Here is a 15,434-nt window from a genome sequence, read left to right on the forward strand (position 1 = left end):
CCATGGATGGGTGTATAGGTACTCATGCTTGTACTGTAACATTCGCCATTGCAGAATTCGGAATGGAGACGGAGCAGAGAAAAAAGGTTCAGGTCAAGAGGCAGCACTAAGACAATGCCCGATTGCCGCTGGTGATGCCGCTGGTGATGCCGCTGGTGATCCGACGGCAAACATGCGAGAGGACATGATTAGCTCACCTCCCCTTGCCAGTCTGGTAACAATAGGCGTATAGTATATCCGACAGGGCAAAGCTAAGACAGAAGGAGGGTCGAAAGAGCGACTTGTCTAAGAAACGTGTCTTGAGCAAGCAGCATCAGCATCGGGAAAGCATACAAATCGATGCCGAGAGCAAGCTGCTGCTGCCGCTATACGGATGCATGGCTCGTACGTGAGCTGCATGCATAGGGATACACTTAGTGCACCCAAAGCTACCCCCATTCTCCAAAATTCTCCAAAGACAGATAGTCGCCACCTGCCTTCTACCAATGCAGGAAGAGAACAACGGAGCACTACTGCTGCACTCTGAGCCCTAGAGAGGGGGAACTTTGCCGACCTATCCAGTGTCTGTCTCGAGCAATCCGGCTTCAGCTCACCCCCAACTGGCTTGGGATGCCTGCTGCGTGCGTGCAAGCCTAAAGCTGCTACGTACCTAACAGTTTGGCCAACCGGCCGCGATGGAACAGCAATTACTGGGACTAACATCCAAAGTTTAAACAAGCCAATCTCGCAGGTCTAGCTAGCCCCTTCGGCCTCGTGTTTTGGCCATGGCGTACGGAGCCACGGGCCATGAAGCTGTGTGCTGGTGCAAAGTTAGTTTCGACGGTGGCGTTTGAAGAGTAGGTTAACGTGGGCTAATTGACAGGTTGAAACAAAGGTCAACTCATTGGAGGAGCAAACGACTTGTGCAGCAATGGAACGATGCGCAGGCATGATTGGCCAGAGACACGGAGGATTGTCTACCGAGTTTGGCAGTAATACAGGCACAGCTGTAAGAGACAACGAGATAACGAGATGAGAACCTCGATCTGTGATTCTGACAACTAGGTTTCGATGACACTTTACACAGGTGCTGAACAAAGCTCCGCCCCGAGTTCCTTGGTACCGGACGTTACCCCGACACTATCGCGTATAGCCGCCGCCGCCACGCCTAAGCCGCAGCGATACCCGTCTCATCAGCCCAGGAAAATGAATCGTACCCGAGTGTTTATTTGGCCCACCGAATAGGTGTGATATGCGCTGGGCATCTTCAACGTCTAGCCTATCCTTGCTGAATAAAGCAAAACCAAATATAAGAAAATTTCCAAAACAAGGAAACACCCGACAGTACAGAATCAGTAAAATTGAATACCGAGATAAAATCGCAAATTCGCCGGAATGTAGCTTCCGTCTCATCCCAAACGCCCACCTGAAGGCTATGCCTTTTTCTGGCCCTCGATATAGAACTGCCGAGAGTACCTGTGCTTTGTTCTTCTAAACCAATTTTCCCAAAACGTGTTAACCGCCATGTACTTTTTTCCCACGCCATTTCACCCACCCCTGTTATTTTCTTTTTTAGACACCCGCTGTATTAACCTATTCTATAACAAAAGAATTAAACCACCCCCTCGTCAGGCATTCCCATTGGTTCAAAGAGACGCAATAAAAAAAAAAGTGCGCCACGAAATAACGGCTTTTTTTTTATGTATGGTATGTACTTGTATTTTTGCCCTTTTTTTTTTTTTATTCCTGCATTGTTGGTTCCCAGTTGCCGAGATTGCCAGTCCAGTCCCAGCTTTGCCGCAAAGATTTCTCCGTCTCAATACCTAAAACTCATTGTAATGTGTATAATCCCTGTTCAGTTTTTTTTTCTTGATAAACGGTTGTTTTCTTTTCTTTTGCAGGGCTGACCGTTTTTTTAGTACTTTCGTAAAAGCACCCCCGCTTTTTTTTTTAATCTTGGCCGTTCTTGTAAACCAATAAGCAAAAAAAAAAAATCTCCAGTACTAGAGAGGTAGGCACCTAACAACTGAACCAGAAAAAAGGTACCAAAAAGGGGAATAATACATCAAGTGAATCAAACAAAACAAGAAAAGGTCAGGTCAGGTGCCAAGCAAGGGCGCCTTCTCAGCCATTCAGCCACCAACCACGCGTTTGGGCAGCTGAAACGAAAAGCGAAAAACGGCGTGAGACGCAGAAGAAACAAAAAGACCCAGAGACAATTCAATGCAGCATTAGCTGTAGGTAGCTAGTAGCAATAGCGATATGTAGTTACTCCTGCTGCTAGTACCGCAATAGAACGTATTCCGAACAGGCGAATCAGAGGCTCTGCAGCAAACTGTACGGTAGCTACTCCGCACCAGAGAGACAAGAAACGGAAACGGTGCGGAAATAGGTGCTTGCAGGTAGTATCAAGAGATTTTGAGATTTTGACAGCTTGTAGAGTAGTAGTAATAGGTCTGTCTGTCTGTATTTTGCTGCTAGGTACTGCCTAGGTGGTATCAAGATTCTTGTATATACTCCGTAGTAAAATGTAACCCATGGGATTCTTTGCCTGCATGTAAAAAAAAAAACAAAGAAATCCCTCCCCAGGCTTATGCTAAGACAAAAGAAAGATGAAAAGTCACGGATAAAAACAAAACAACAAAAGCCCTTTTTCGTAAGATTCATTTGGAAGTATAGCCGCTCTAATGGTATGTCGGCAGATGTAAGTCGAAACTTTGACGGATCCAGCGCCAAAGCTGTTTGGTTAGCTTGCGCAGGACCCCATGGATGGTACAGTACAGGATATGTAGTTCAATGTGCGAGAGAGAGAAGAGAGAGAGAGAGGGGTGCGGCCGGCGCGGGTTTAGTCATAAAGGGGGGTGGAGGGGGGCGTAGATGACTGTAATATGCGTGTACGAAGAGTATTGGTTGGTGATAAAGCTGTGCCGCGGGTGCGAATTTGGGGGCTGGTCGCCGAGCTCCTCTAGTGTTGCTTTCTGGCTACTCTCGCCGGCGAATCTCCTTCCGCTTCGCTTGCAAGGATGTCTTGCAAGTAGGGCATTCGTAGCCATGGCGGCTGATGTAGATTCGCTTCAGGCACTTTGTGCAGCGCCACCAGGTGATGGAGGCATTGCGGCCCTCGAACCAGTCCTCCTTGGCCGCCACGCCGCGCTTCTCAATGTCCTCTTTGTGAAAGTCTCTCAGGTGGTCGCGAAAGTGGTCGCGGCGATGAAAGGGATCGCGCCGCCGGCCGCAGCGGGCGTAATCGCAGTGATACGCTTCCTTCTGGGAGGCCGGCGCATGCTTGTGCTTGTAGTGGCGGTCGAGATCGGCGCGACGCTTAAAAGGTTTCGCATCGCAGCCGGGATGTAAGCAACACACAGGATAGTCGCGGCCATTGGAGGCAAACCTACGCTCAAAATGGTTAATCGTAAGGTGCGATTGGCGGTTGGGCGGCACACGAAGCACACGAAGCAACTTACGTTAGTGAGTCTGTTGGTGAAGCCACTTCTTGGCTAGCCGTGGCATCTGGGCTGCTATAGGCCGACGTTGCAGGCGTGCCGCTGCTTGCATATGACGGGAAGCAAGATAAGCTGGGGGCCGGCGAGGTCTGCTGTGAGAAGAATGAGTCCGTAGACACTGGCGATGCGGGGGGAGCTCGCCTCCGAGCAGCCCTCTGAGCCTCCATACGATGACAACGACTGTGAGTGTGAATCGCACATTTCAAAGCCATCTACCATGGAGCTGTAGTCGTTTACGCCGTATGAAAACCAGTCGCTGCATGGCAGGTTCTCTTCGCACAGAGGAGCCGCCCCATAGATCTGGCACTCATCATACAGCTGAGCTTCGCTGAAGAGCTGGTATAAGCTGGATTGCATCTCCTCGCTCATGGTGTTTGCGTAGGGGGAAGTCATTCCCTGAAGCTTTTTTGGGATAAACAATTGCTCGCGTAAGTCGAGCAAAACCGAAATATATATATGTATGTAGGTATAAGCGTAGTGGTAGTCGGTATGCGCTTTGCTCAATTTGCCAATTGGATCAAAGTTGGTCAACCGCCGTCACCTTGTATGTAGAGGAAAGAGAATAGAGAGGGAGAAGATGATTGTGGTGAGAGGAAGAAGACGATTGTGGTGATCAAGGGAGTGGGATGGAGTGGTATAAGAAAGATGCTTCAAGTCAACAGAGCGTCGAGCCGAGGGTAGTCGAAAGCTTATGAGTCCACAGCTCCAAGGGACGATACATGCCCAAGTATATATGCATGGCTTGTCAATCCCAGGTGTGACAGGGGGGGAGGGTTGTGTTTATTTGCACCCAGTACTAGAGCAACAGATAACGAACCGTCTCTGGAGCCTGCATGTACTCTCGTACAGTACTTGTCCGGCGCTGCAGATACACCACCCCATCGTTCTGGTATGGCCCGGGCTTCTAGAAGAGATGTTAGATTTAGCGCGGATAGGATCCGGCAGGGCGGAAATGCAACGGGTGGGGACTCTTCAGAAGTGCTCTGAGGGTGACGTAGAACTGGACGCTAAGCGTTATGCAGCATAAACCCTATGCAGAGGGGCGTCACGGTGGTGAGGGCATCGTATCGTAGACATGCCAGGTTCGGAGGGCACTACTGCCTCCCGTGGCCCAGAGCCGTAGGCGGGTAGAGACCGCGGCATGGCAGCGTGCGGACTGGCCAGAGCCCTGTGGAGAGACTTGGGGGCCCTCATCAGCCTGGGCTTCTGGCCTATCTGTTGCTTTCTTCCTTGATTGTTCCGTGGCCGTTGTTGCTTGCTCCGTTGCTACGTACAGTATGCCCGTTTAGGAGCCGGCGACTGAATTGGCCAATCGAGGTTGAGGAACGCGAGCAGAACCTAGCGCTGCCGAATCTGCCGAAACCGACAACTTGCGATGACCACAGCGCATCTCGATTGTCGTGACCTTTAGCGCCCGAGTCTTCATGTATACCTCGCGCTCCACCGACTAGACAACAGGATGCTGAATTGTAAAATACCCATGGCATCTGGCCGGGAAGATTTTTTGATATTGATCTAAGTGAGTGGGGGATTTTCGGGGCCCCTCACGCAAAGAATTGCCCTGCCAAGGGACTTGATACAGGTGTTTCCGAGCACTACTACCAAGAAGTCATGGTAAGTACACGCTTTGGGCCCGGGTTCGCATAAAAGGGCCACTCACTAGCAAGAGGTAAATGATATGGAAACATGTGGCTGCCAGGTTCAGCCGCACAAGCTGTCAAAGGAAAATTTGCTGGAGCTAGGCAGGCTAGTATCGCGGATGACACTCTTTTGAGAAGGCATCCCGTCCACGAGGCTTTGGTTGACCCGATGGCCGAGATTTTGGTTGAAGATGATACCACCACCAGGAATCAGGAAGAAACGCCCTCCGCTGGCGGTGGCTTCCTATCACCACAAGTCCTGCCACCGAGCCTCGGACTTTGGGTGCCACGTTGTTCTGTATATCGTCCATCTCTCAACATCAACATCGATATCAATATCGATATCAAAACTAGGGTCTCTTTCAGGCCCTATACTTTTGTTGACGAGTGGTGAGATACAGCCCGTACAGCCCGTACAGCCCGTACAGCCCGTAGTTACAGCATCAAACAGTGTTGCAAGGCCGGTATAGGCGCTGTAGACACCGCCCAAAAGATTAGTTGCCTGTCCTAGAGCACTGGCTGCTATCTGCCGAGTCGGCCAGACTACCCCGAAGCCGCAAAAGCCCTATTAACGACAAGAAGCCGTTTTGGGTAGTAAGCGATCTCCTCGTAGGGATTAGCATCTGGGCAATCCTCGCTAGTTGCTACTAGCATCGTGGCCCCTCTTGCCTGGTCCCCTTCCCCCACCTTACGTGCATAGGCGTGGGTGTAGTGCAACGAATCCCATATCCCATATGCCATATCCCAGACATCCAGCACGGGAGCCCGACTGCGAGCCTCAAGGTGTGTGTGTCCATATGTATGTCGGCAATAGATATCGCAGCCAATAGCGAGCCGACAGCGAGCTAGTGACGCCTCTATTCCCGGAGAGGGAACCACCACGTAGGATGTCAGTCCAGGTACTAGCAGCAGCGATGCCAATGGTTGCAACAGACAAGTCGTCGTCGTCAATCTCCCACAAAGCATCAAATAGCCTACACGGTTTGCCTTATCGGGACATCCAAAGTGAGTTGAGCCAATTGCCGTCTGCGTACACGCAAGAGGTAAACCTTGGGCGAACCGAACCATCGCCGGGTCATTGCCAAAACTCCTAGTCCTGCCAACAGGTGGCTGGTGTGTTTGAAGCTCAACAGATGTGAGTATAATCAGCGCTGAGGACTCAAGCAACTCAACTGAATAGATTCAACGAGCCCTCTCAGCACTATTTCGTTGAGCACTGATATCCTTCCTTTTCTCTTCTAGACTGCAGCCACGATCGAGATCACTACCTCTTTCTGGCCGCGTTCCATAGAATAGAGAGAGGTCTGGACTGTATTCGTGTAAGCGTACCTGGTCGGGCGTCCTCAGGGTGAGTGACCTGGCGCATGCTCCGTATGGCTGAATTTTCTCGTCCCGCGCCCCATATAGCTCATACTGGGGCCTACCCTTAATCACTCTAGCGATAACCCAGAGGATTTGCTGGGTTATGCAAGGAATGGACGAGCAAACGGGCCATGAGTCCCTGCTCCACCTGCGATTTTGCAACGTAGTGTGCGGGCATTCATGACTATCAAAGCACCGCACCACACTGATAGAGCGGCAATATGCGGCTTCAGATGATCGTCGACCAGGACCGACCTTGGTCCCCGTCGCATGTGCTGAGACCTAGGAGATCGCCATGCAGAGTGCTGTGATACGGGGCCTGTCCTTCTCTCCTAGTTCGCTCCGAAACAGCCCTAGGAGAGGCACGAGGGAAGATTAGCCGCCATTGGTGGTGATGGGGGCCTGGGCGCGCCGCAACCACCGCATGTGCGTCTTGTATGTAGCAGAGCAGTCATATGCACCTAGCCTCATTGCATCAGCATCTTATCAGCAGCCAGAGATGGGGGATTCTGCACCCTCCTCGTACCGGCGACACTCTCACGGCCAGCGCGTGCTGACGGGCTGTCCAAATCCACAAGCAACAGCGCCTCCCCTCTGCCCGCTTAGCCTTTCCTCCCGTCCATGGGCATCCAGTACTGCTGCCAGTCCAAAGCCAGTGCGGCCATCCTTGTCCAGAACCCGTTGGGAAAGCATAACCAGGGCCCTCGATAGTGTGCTGATTGCGATATCCCATCTCAGGGCGGAAGAACAATAGCCAGGCGCCGCCGGAAGAACTAGCCACGATGCGAGTGATACAGCAACAGCTTTTTCCCACTCATCCCACCCGGTGATGGGGCATCGTCGCAAACTTTGGCCTCTGGACCGCAATCTGTGCCAATAACATGGGCACGGAATGATGTCAAACAACCTTGGAAGGGTGAAGAAAAAAAAAATCTTAGAGGCTTTGAGCCATCTGACCAGAGGCGGTCAACAAAAACTGTAATAAACGTACACGTAAAAACACGAAGAATAAGATCAACGCCCCGGTTGTTCTAGAAGCTCTCCAGCCTCCAAGCAAAAAAGGGTAAAGGGGGAAAAGTAAAAAAAAAAAGAGAAGGAAAAAATTTTCATCATAAGAAAAATAACCAGGGCAAGGGAGTAGTGGTAGTAATAGTGCCGGGGTGTTCTTGCCTTAACCGTGTCGTAGTCTTACGAGAAAACGTGGGAAGGAGAAGCTTCCGCGTCTTAGTCCTGCCTTAATCTCGGGCTAGAAGCATTTCGATGACGGCAATTGCTTTTGCCAACTCATTGCGGATCGTCCTACAGCCAATAAGTCTCTTGGGAAGACACACTTGGGTAGGGGGCCCCTGATGGAGATTAATGAGAAATAATTAATATCTCTCAATAAATAAATAAAAAGAAACTAGCGAATTAATTTTGTAGTAATAAACTGAAAACAAAAGCAAAGAATAAAAAAACTTCCGTCTACATACCACATACATACTACTAATAGGGCCGAAGGTACGATGACGTGTGGCGTCATGGGTGAAAAGGCCAATAAGCCTTGGATGGGCGAGACTAACCCCCTGGCCTGCATCCATGGATTGCTTCTAGAAGGCCTTTTAGCTCAGTTTTCTCTCGTCTGTCTTCAGGCTAAATGCAAGTCGTAGATTAATAGTCTCCGGCTGAAAGGACAACCTTGGAAGAGACAAGAAAGAGCCCCCAAAGTTGAAGGCACTACTGTACATGTATCATATCTCGCCCTGCATATGACCCCCAACTAGAGCCACCAATCCTCCAGGCATGGCCATCGTCATCTGCATCTATCGTTTCCCATTACAGTAGATTTGTTGCTTCTTTGTTTGTCAAAACAACCCAGATCACTGTTTCTCTTGGTTCTCGTCTTCGTTCTCGTTGCCGTCCTCGCTGCCATCCTCACTACCGTCCTCACTACCGCCCACCAAAGCCGCGTCCCGGCCAGGCTTCCACCTCATCCGGTCCCTCGCCACGGGCACGTCGCCAAAGACCTGGACCATGGTGATCCAGTGCATGCGGTGCTGCAGCAGGTCGTTGTCGCGCTCCATCTTGGCCTCGTACGCTTTGACCAGGTCCTTCAGCACCCCCACCTCCTTCGTGAGGTCCTTGATCTTCTGCTCCAGCTCTTCCATGAACTCGTACTGCGCGTCTTGCTCTTGGCGGAGCATGCCCAGTTCGCCGGTGGTGGTCCAGCCAATCCGTGTCTTGGTTTGGTTGCGCGTGAGGTGACTCTGATTGTGACTAAAGAGCTGCGTAAAGGTGCTGGAAACCTTGTTGAAGACGCCGGACTGGACGTCGACGTTGCTGGGGTCCGTGATGGAGGCATCCTTCTCATCCGCACCCAGAGATGACTTTTGCTCTCCAGTGTCGGTGGCCTGTTGCTTCTGCGGCTTCTCGTACCAGGACACCCATTCCCCGTTGGCACTCATCTTTCCTTGCTTTTTCCACCCTTTCGTTGTCGTAAATGACCTAGTCTTGGGTATATAAGAAGCCATCGTGGAATCCTCTCGTGACAATGTTATAGTTACTTACCGTAAACTAGGATTTGACTGCTCGTCAAAGGGCTTTCAGAGTGTCTTCTATGTGAAGATGTGTCTTGTTGGAACTCAAGAGCAGAGTATGAGTTAGTCACCACAATATCAAACAAGCAGGCAGACAGGCAAACGCATTCCAAAGGCATTGCAAACGCATTTCACTCACCACTCACCGCTCACTTGCTTCATCTGATCTCTTATGATCAACTGGCGCTCCATGTTCTCACTGATTCACTGCCATGTCCACTTCGACAAACGGAATCTTGCAACTCCTCAGTTCCACAACACCTGCATGTCACATCCGTTTGTACAGCTGGGTACAATGCGTCTGTTCACGCATCTCAGCTCATCGTGCTTCTCAACGCCCGCAAGTTCCCACTCCTTCTAGCTTCCTAAGCGCCAAGGATCGTCTCCAAAGGGTCTTTCTGCAAGAGGAACAGAGATCTCACATTCTAGAGTCGGCCCATAGAATAAACATTACCCAAGCGAGTGAGATGATACTACTACTAGCACCATTCAGATCTTCGTGTGTTGGATTGCCCCTCCCCTCTTCCCCCCGGCCGCAATATGTACCTGCATGCTAGTACCCAAGCATGGGGAGAATGGGACGTGTGTACTGAGTTGGGTAAGACTGAGTTGCGGTGCAGTCCAAGTAAAGGTAAGGCGAGACAGCTCAACAGCGACGTGCCCCACAGAGGTCGCAGCTGTTAGCAGAGTACAAGTTGCTGTCTGTATAATACGGTGATGCACTCTCAACTCTCTCCCTCAAATAGTAAAAAGTACAAGTTGAAGGACCCGAGTACTTCAACCAATCCTCATTGCCTCGTTGAATCCTTCGACTGTCGAGAACCCGGCGAGTTCCCTACTAACAGCTGCGATCCCTGTAGGGGTGTAGTTCAAAACGTAGGGTTGGATCTGCACGCCTACCGCATAGGAGCGTTTGTACATAGAGCAAAAAGACAGCAGTAGTACGTAGCAGCATGTACCATTACTGCCAAATGTCAGTACGACAGTACATCCTCGCAGAGTCGCAGCGTCGCAGAGTGCGGAAGTTACCGGTGGTGGCCCCCCCGGATAATTCACGAGTCATGGCTTGACATGATGTAGCATCCGCCACCTGCCCCCATGCAACCGCGCGCATTTGTGACAGTTGACTGTAAAAACTGCAAGTATCTTGACTCGAAAGAATTTGTGGGGAGAAACCTTATTTCCTTTGTTTTATGTGGAACGGATATTCCCGAGTGTTTCCATCGCGATCAACACGTCGTGATCAACACCTTGCTCAATGACGTCCCCCTTCAACCCAACCTTGTTGTTATCGTGGCAACCCTAAAATAACGGGATCAATTTAGGAAATCCTTTCGTAGTTTAGAGAGTTTGCTTGTTGCGCCTGTTCCGGTGGCAAATTCCATCTTGCAGTTGAGTGGTTTGTTGGAAGTGACTCGTACCTTTGTCTTATATGGAACGGACATAACCGAGGATCGTTTTTTCATCACTTATCAACATCTAGCTCCATGACGTCTCTTTGAATCGACCCTGTTATGCCAGACCAATGCATTGCTGCAGCAACCCTGGAATAATAAGATGAATCGAAAAGTACTGCCGTCTTGTTCAATGTATCTTTGTTTGCGGCAAGTTCCTTCTAGTTAAGCGGGCTGTGTGAAGTTGGTTGGTCTGCATGTTCCCTCTTGGCACCCGATCCTAATAGAGGTCTGGTTTGTCCCTAAAGAGTTCAGCTGTGGGTATGTTGCCAGCTTTTTAATGACAACAAGCGGGTTTACTCACTTAAGAGGTATGCATTTTGGCGAAGCTGTTTGGCCCTGTAAGTCCACCTATTGTGTCATTTGAGTTAGCATCTCAACAACAGCGACAACACATTCGCCAACTCAGTATCACTGCGAGGTAAATATAAAAAAAGAAAACGGCAAACAATTTCTCGGCATGATATTTTCTTAGCCTCGAAAAAAGAGGTACGCCGCCTGATATAGATTAATCTGGCACTAGTCATTCCCTCCAATTGAGAAACCCAATTGTAGTAGCGCAGTCGCAGCTACGATGATGATCTCTGAAAACTCCCATAAAGACAAAGAAATTAAAAAATAAGCCCGGTCATGGACAAGGCACGGGTGACGAGAGCGAAAACACAGTGTCAGTCCCAGCCTAGCCCGTGCATCCTATCATCAAAAGCCAACAGTTGACTAAATGTCATCCTCAAGAAATTTGTAAGCAAATTTAAAATCAGCCTTTCTTCGGTTCATCCTATAGTGGGTAAAGGTTAGTAAGTAGGATTATATAATGCTGTTTACATAATGAAGGCAATCGTTCTTACCATGTGCTCTCGTAGTCAAAAAACCGGTAGGTGCCTTGCTCGAATTCCTCTGTAATATTCTTAGGCTCTTCGTGCCGCTGGAACCACGTTTGGTACTGCTTATGGAACCGCCAGCTTTGATCTTTCAGTGCCTTGGCAGCCAAATACTGCTGCGCGGTTCCTTGCTTGTAGTAAAAAACGTAAAACAGAGTGTCGGGATCTATCCTCGAGTACAGCCGGGGGTCATCGAATATGGGCAGCGGCTGGGTGGGGAACCCAGAGCCAGTCTGCGGCACAGGCATATCGGGACGGTATGTTCGCGGGACGTCGGCTTCAAAGGCGCTAGGGTAGCTCAGCTGGCTCGCCTTCATCAAGCTCAGGGTTGAAGGTGATAATGGCTGATACGGGCGTTTTCGTGATGTCTCATACGACTCAACGAGATCCTGTAAAGACGCAGGGAGGTGGTAGATGGACTCCTCTTCAGTCTCTTCCGTGGCAGACTTGACACCATTGGTGGACCCATTCGCTGGGGCTGCTTTGTTTGGAAGGGGTCAGATGTTAGCTAGAGAATACACATGAAAACATCCACAAGGCACTCTCGTTGACCACTTACCAGCTGGTGGCTCAGACGGCGGTACTTCGGATACTGTCGGCTGTTTCCCTGATGCTTTAGATTTCTTTGCCGCTTTCGTACTTGGCGTCGGCTCGGCGTTCTCTACAGGTGCAGGTGCAGGTGGCGCGGGCGCAGGCGTAGAAGTAGATGCGGGTGCGACAATTGGTGTAGCTTGCTTGGGTTCGGGTGCCTGAGCTGGCTGAACAAATGAGACAGCCGGGGAATTCGTTGCGCTCGTCTTGAGCTGCGCGGGCGGTAATGGCGAGATGCCGGCAGCAATTCCTGGTGGCGGCGGCAGAGGAGCAATGCCGACGTTGTTCTTGTCTGCGGCTGCGGCTGCGGCCGCGGCAGACGCATACTTGAGTCCCTCTCCCGCCGGCCTCGTAGGAATAGAAGCAGGCTTCATGGCAGGGCTACCGCTACCCCCGGTACCTATTGCCGATAGCGGAGTATGCAGCGTTGCCAGCGCCGGTAAGGGTGATTTGGACTGCGCGGATTTCGTTCGCGTTGACGTGGTGGAGTCGGAATCTTTGGTGGGTTTCCTTGGTTTGACTGGCAGTTCGAGATCATGGGTGTCGTCTTGTATGGACTGGGTATCCTGAGATGAGTTCTTCTCGTTATCCTGGTTCATGCCAAAGACGCCTTCTTCCTCCTCGAGGTCTAGGTCGTCGTATATTTCATCGTCGTCCATGTAGTCCTCGTTCATGCCATCAGACACGTAGTAGCGGATTTGTTCCTCTAGGAGGGTGACTTCGTCGGTATCGATGCCTCCATTCTCGAGCGTCCTTCGAATCAGCTCCAATTTGCCCTGATGCCACTTGTGCTTTTCGATTATCCGGTCGATCTCAGCCATGCGGTTCTCCTGGACGATCTTGTTCTTCCCCTTCTTCATCGTAGCTTGTATAGACTCGTTTTCGGCTTCTAGGGTCTCGATCTGCAGCTCTAGCTCGTCAACCATACTATTCAAAAAGTCACAGGCCTCGACTTTGGCCTGCTCTTTGGGATCTAGTTTCGCTGCGGCTGAGAGGCCAGCTTGGGAGTATGCTTTCGTCTTCATGGCCTTTTCCACGGCCTTGAACTTTTCCATTTGCTAAAAGTCGGAGAAAAGGGTACATCAGCATGCGACTCTATATTAGGTATGCATCAATACCCAACGTTACTGGGGCCCACCAACAGTCTCAATCAGTTTGCGATGCTCCAATAAGGGAGCCTTGTCCTTGATGTCGTTGCTGGCGGCCCATGTCTTGATCTGGTCGCGCAGTCTTTGCAGCTTCTTGATCTCGCGCTTGAGGTTGTCTTCCTGCTTCTCCTTTTGGGCCGGGTTATTTGACTGCTCAATCTTTTCGTAGATGGCCTCGAACTCGGCGACGCCTTCCGCCACCTTCTTGAAGCACTTGTCGACTTCTTGTTGTAGTTTCCTCGCCGCCATTTTGTCGGTAGAGGAGGGGAGAAAAGCCCAAACGGCGTCCTTTCCGGTTGTTCTTGTGAGATTCGGTCGCTAACAGAGGTGCTGGAGTTGGGATGATGCTTGCACAAAGGGTGCAATCAGATTTCGCCCGTGGCTTGATCCGTTTTCGTGGGGCAGCCTTTGTGACCGAAGGCTGCAGATGCGGGCGAGGCTCGGCTTCGACCACGTGATGGACGCAGAGCTGTCGTGCACAGCAAAAAGAGGCGGCAGAGACGGTCGTATCAGGATCAACTCCAAGGCGCTGACCGGGGGTGTTTGTGGCGATATTCAGCAGGATCGAGCCGTTGAGGCAATGGACGTGCGAGATTGAAGTTGGTGAGGCCAGGTCGCGAGGCTGCACCGAGCTAACAGAAGCACGGTACTTGGTGCTGTGCGATGATTAACCGAGAGAGCGGGAAATTGTGCGCATCTCGATGATAAAGTTCTAAAAAACCCATAAAGTACGAGAAATGCGCGATATTATTACAATTGACTTTTTTCTTTGCTTCCATTTACATACTTTAAGTCAATTAATGCGTCCTCTTTGGACAGCTTTGGCTATCAAAAGGTACCTGTGCAAGGTGGGATGTCTGATAAGTGGCTACTAAGTCTCTCACATGACACAGACTTTGCATGCGCGATTCATAGCACTTTTAGATTGATTGGATTGCCGTTCTCTTTGAGGCTGCCGGTCTCGGTACAAAGATTCCCTTTGTCGTCTTATCTGATTTATTTTCTCCCTCGCTTTAGTTTCAGTGGGCTGGCAGCAGGGCTGTTGGAACAAGGACTGTCTTTCTTCCTTTATCATCTCTAATCATTTCATTCTTGGTGGAACAAGTGCCGGCTACGAGTTGCTCACAATGAAGGGTAGGCCAAACTTCCTACCCTCTATCGCCCCCCTTTCATGCTGCTATTGAGGGCTTTTTATATACGCAATATTACAATAGTGTGGCAATAAGATCTAATATGTTCTTCTTGATGAAGCAATCATTCAGCGTGTGCGTTCTGCATCCGTGACGGTGGAGAAGCAGCTGGTGTCGTCCATTGGCCGTGGAGTGTTGGTATTTGCGGCCGTTGCGCCGGGAGACACAGCAAAAGAAGCCGACTCATTAGCGACCAAGGTTGTCAGGATGAAACTCTGGGACGACGAAGACGGGGGCCGGGTAAGTGAAGCTTTTTGCCCAGGCTGTGAGACACCTGCTGATTATTTGATTGGTGGTGATAGTGGCAAAGAAGTGTCACAGACATCGAGGGCGAGGTGCTCTGTGGTAAGCAGCAATACGTATTTCTTACAGAAACAGAAGAACAGAAAGCTCATGTGATTACTAGTATCCCAATTCACTCTGCTGGCAAAGACCAAAAAGGGCACCAGGCCCGATTTCCATGGCGCAGCAAACCCCGAACAAGCAAGGCAGCTGTATCACTACTTTGTCCAGAAGGTAAAGGACCTCTACTTGGCAGATCGAGTCAAGGATGGCAAGTTTCAGGCTATGATGGAAGTTGCTCTTGTCAACGATGGGCCGGTATGTCATATTTATTCGAGACTTTTGTCACGCCAAAAGTGTGCTGATGCATTACACAGGTTACTTTGGAGCTCCAGGCTGGAGCTCCCGTGTCTGAGCGGTAGAGGCCGAGTGACGCAGACGATGAGAATACGATGCGACGCATAGAGCGAATAGAACTGGTGGAATTGATGTATAGAAACAGCCATAGATTTATTTACACTTTAGCAACCCCGGTCTCCAATAAGCCTCATTCCGGGTAACCAATCGCAGACGGTACTTGACTGAGTATTGGCAAGGAGCGATTAGATGGGTAGATACTTGTGATTCTTTCAGAACAAGAACAAACAAGAAAAACAGCCCCGTAATCAGACTGTTGTCATTACCATGGTGCTATCTATCCATCTTTAGACATGGTTGTTTGTGTTACTGAATGGCATGCCTCCGTAGCATTCATGTTGCAAATAGATGGCGCCAGTACGGCACTGCACGCAAGGCATACATGATGTGTACATGCACCCCAACGCAAAT

The 15,434-nt window shown here is 50.3% G+C and overlaps 5 protein-coding genes across 6 annotated transcripts; 2 read left to right on the forward strand and 3 right to left on the reverse strand.

Moving 5' to 3' along the window:
• Positions 1–123: 123 nt before the first annotated feature.
• On the forward strand, positions 124–1,211 carry TrAtP1_006992 (uncharacterized protein). Its single transcript, XM_066113345.1, has 3 exons — positions 124–809; positions 863–988; positions 1,067–1,211. The coding sequence occupies exons 1-3, from the start codon at positions 765–767 to the stop codon at positions 1,130–1,132; spliced, it is 237 nt and encodes a 78-aa protein (XP_065969431.1). The 5' UTR covers positions 124–764; the 3' UTR covers positions 1,133–1,211.
• A 1,750-nt stretch (positions 1,212–2,961) lies between these two features.
• TrAtP1_006993 (uncharacterized protein) lies at positions 2,962–3,694 on the reverse strand (the record flags this gene model as incomplete). Its single annotated transcript, XM_014082214.2, has 2 exons — positions 2,962–3,370; positions 3,444–3,694. The coding sequence occupies 2 exons, from the start codon at positions 3,692–3,694 to the stop codon at positions 2,962–2,964; spliced, it is 660 nt and encodes a 219-aa protein (XP_013937689.2).
• Positions 3,695–8,220: 4,526 nt separating this feature from the next.
• On the reverse strand, positions 8,221–9,260 carry TrAtP1_006994 (uncharacterized protein). Its single transcript, XM_066113346.1, has 3 exons — positions 9,207–9,260; positions 9,032–9,104; positions 8,221–8,973 (listed from the first exon to the last, which is right to left on the reverse strand). Exon 3 carries the CDS (start codon positions 8,926–8,928, stop codon positions 8,344–8,346), a length of 585 nt encoding a protein of 194 aa, XP_065969432.1. The 5' UTR covers positions 8,929–8,973; positions 9,032–9,104; positions 9,207–9,260; the 3' UTR covers positions 8,221–8,343.
• A 954-nt stretch (positions 9,261–10,214) lies between these two features.
• TrAtP1_006995 (uncharacterized protein) lies at positions 10,215–13,866 on the reverse strand. Of its 2 annotated transcripts, XM_066113347.1 has the most exons (6): positions 13,129–13,866; positions 11,955–13,044; positions 11,363–11,876; positions 10,819–11,292; positions 10,482–10,756; positions 10,215–10,362 (listed from the first exon to the last, which is right to left on the reverse strand). In XM_066113347.1, the coding sequence occupies exons 1-4, from the start codon at positions 13,381–13,383 to the stop codon at positions 11,232–11,234; spliced, it is 1,920 nt and encodes a 639-aa protein (XP_065969433.1). In that variant the 5' UTR covers positions 13,384–13,866; the 3' UTR covers positions 10,215–10,362; positions 10,482–10,756; positions 10,819–11,231. The 2 variants fall into 2 exon arrangements, with proteins under 2 accessions (XP_065969433.1, XP_065969434.1); XM_066113348.1 differs by having other exon boundaries at positions 11,955–13,866.
• Positions 13,867–13,868: 2 nt separating this feature from the next.
• TrAtP1_006996 (uncharacterized protein) lies at positions 13,869–15,431 on the forward strand. The gene is made up of 4 exons (XM_066113349.1): positions 13,869–14,268; positions 14,386–14,564; positions 14,627–14,669; positions 14,731–15,431. Exons 1-4 carry the CDS (start codon positions 14,262–14,264, stop codon positions 15,069–15,071), a joined length of 570 nt encoding a protein of 189 aa, XP_065969435.1. The 5' UTR covers positions 13,869–14,261; the 3' UTR covers positions 15,072–15,431.
• Positions 15,432–15,434: the final 3 nt, after the last annotated feature.

The sequence above is a fragment of the Trichoderma atroviride genome, chromosome 3 (assembly GCF_020647795.1).
Source record: "Trichoderma atroviride chromosome 3, complete sequence".
NCBI classification, from domain to species: Eukaryota; Fungi; Ascomycota; class Sordariomycetes; order Hypocreales; family Hypocreaceae; genus Trichoderma; species Trichoderma atroviride.

Coding starts and splice junctions, on each gene's coding strand:
- TrAtP1_006992 (XM_066113345.1), top strand. CDS start 765: ATGGCGTACGGAGCCACGGGCCATGAAGCTGTGTGCTGGTGCAAA. Junction 810..862: donor AAGCTGTGTGCTGGTGCAAA/GTTAGTTTCGAC, acceptor GCTAATTGACAG/GTTGAAACAAAGGTCAACTC. Junction 989..1,066: donor GCAGTAATACAGGCACAGCT/GTAAGAGACAAC, acceptor CACTTTACACAG/GTGCTGAACAAAGCTCCGCC.
- TrAtP1_006994 (XM_066113346.1), bottom strand. CDS start 8,928: ATGAGTGCCAACGGGGAATGGGTGTCCTGGTACGAGAAGCCGCAGAAG.
- TrAtP1_006995 (XM_066113347.1), bottom strand. CDS start 13,383: ATGGCGGCGAGGAAACTACAACAAGAAGTCGACAAGTGCTTCAAGAAG. Junction 11,877..11,954: donor GCCGTCTGAGCCACCAGCTG/GTAAGTGGTCAA, acceptor TTCCAAACAAAG/CAGCCCCAGCGAATGGGTCC. Junction 11,293..11,362: donor TTTGACTACGAGAGCACATG/GTAAGAACGATT, acceptor TACCCACTATAG/GATGAACCGAAGAAAGGCTG.
- TrAtP1_006996 (XM_066113349.1), top strand. Junction 14,565..14,626: donor ACGACGAAGACGGGGGCCGG/GTAAGTGAAGCT, acceptor TGGTGGTGATAG/TGGCAAAGAAGTGTCACAGA. Junction 14,670..14,730: donor CGAGGGCGAGGTGCTCTGTG/GTAAGCAGCAAT, acceptor TGTGATTACTAG/TATCCCAATTCACTCTGCTG.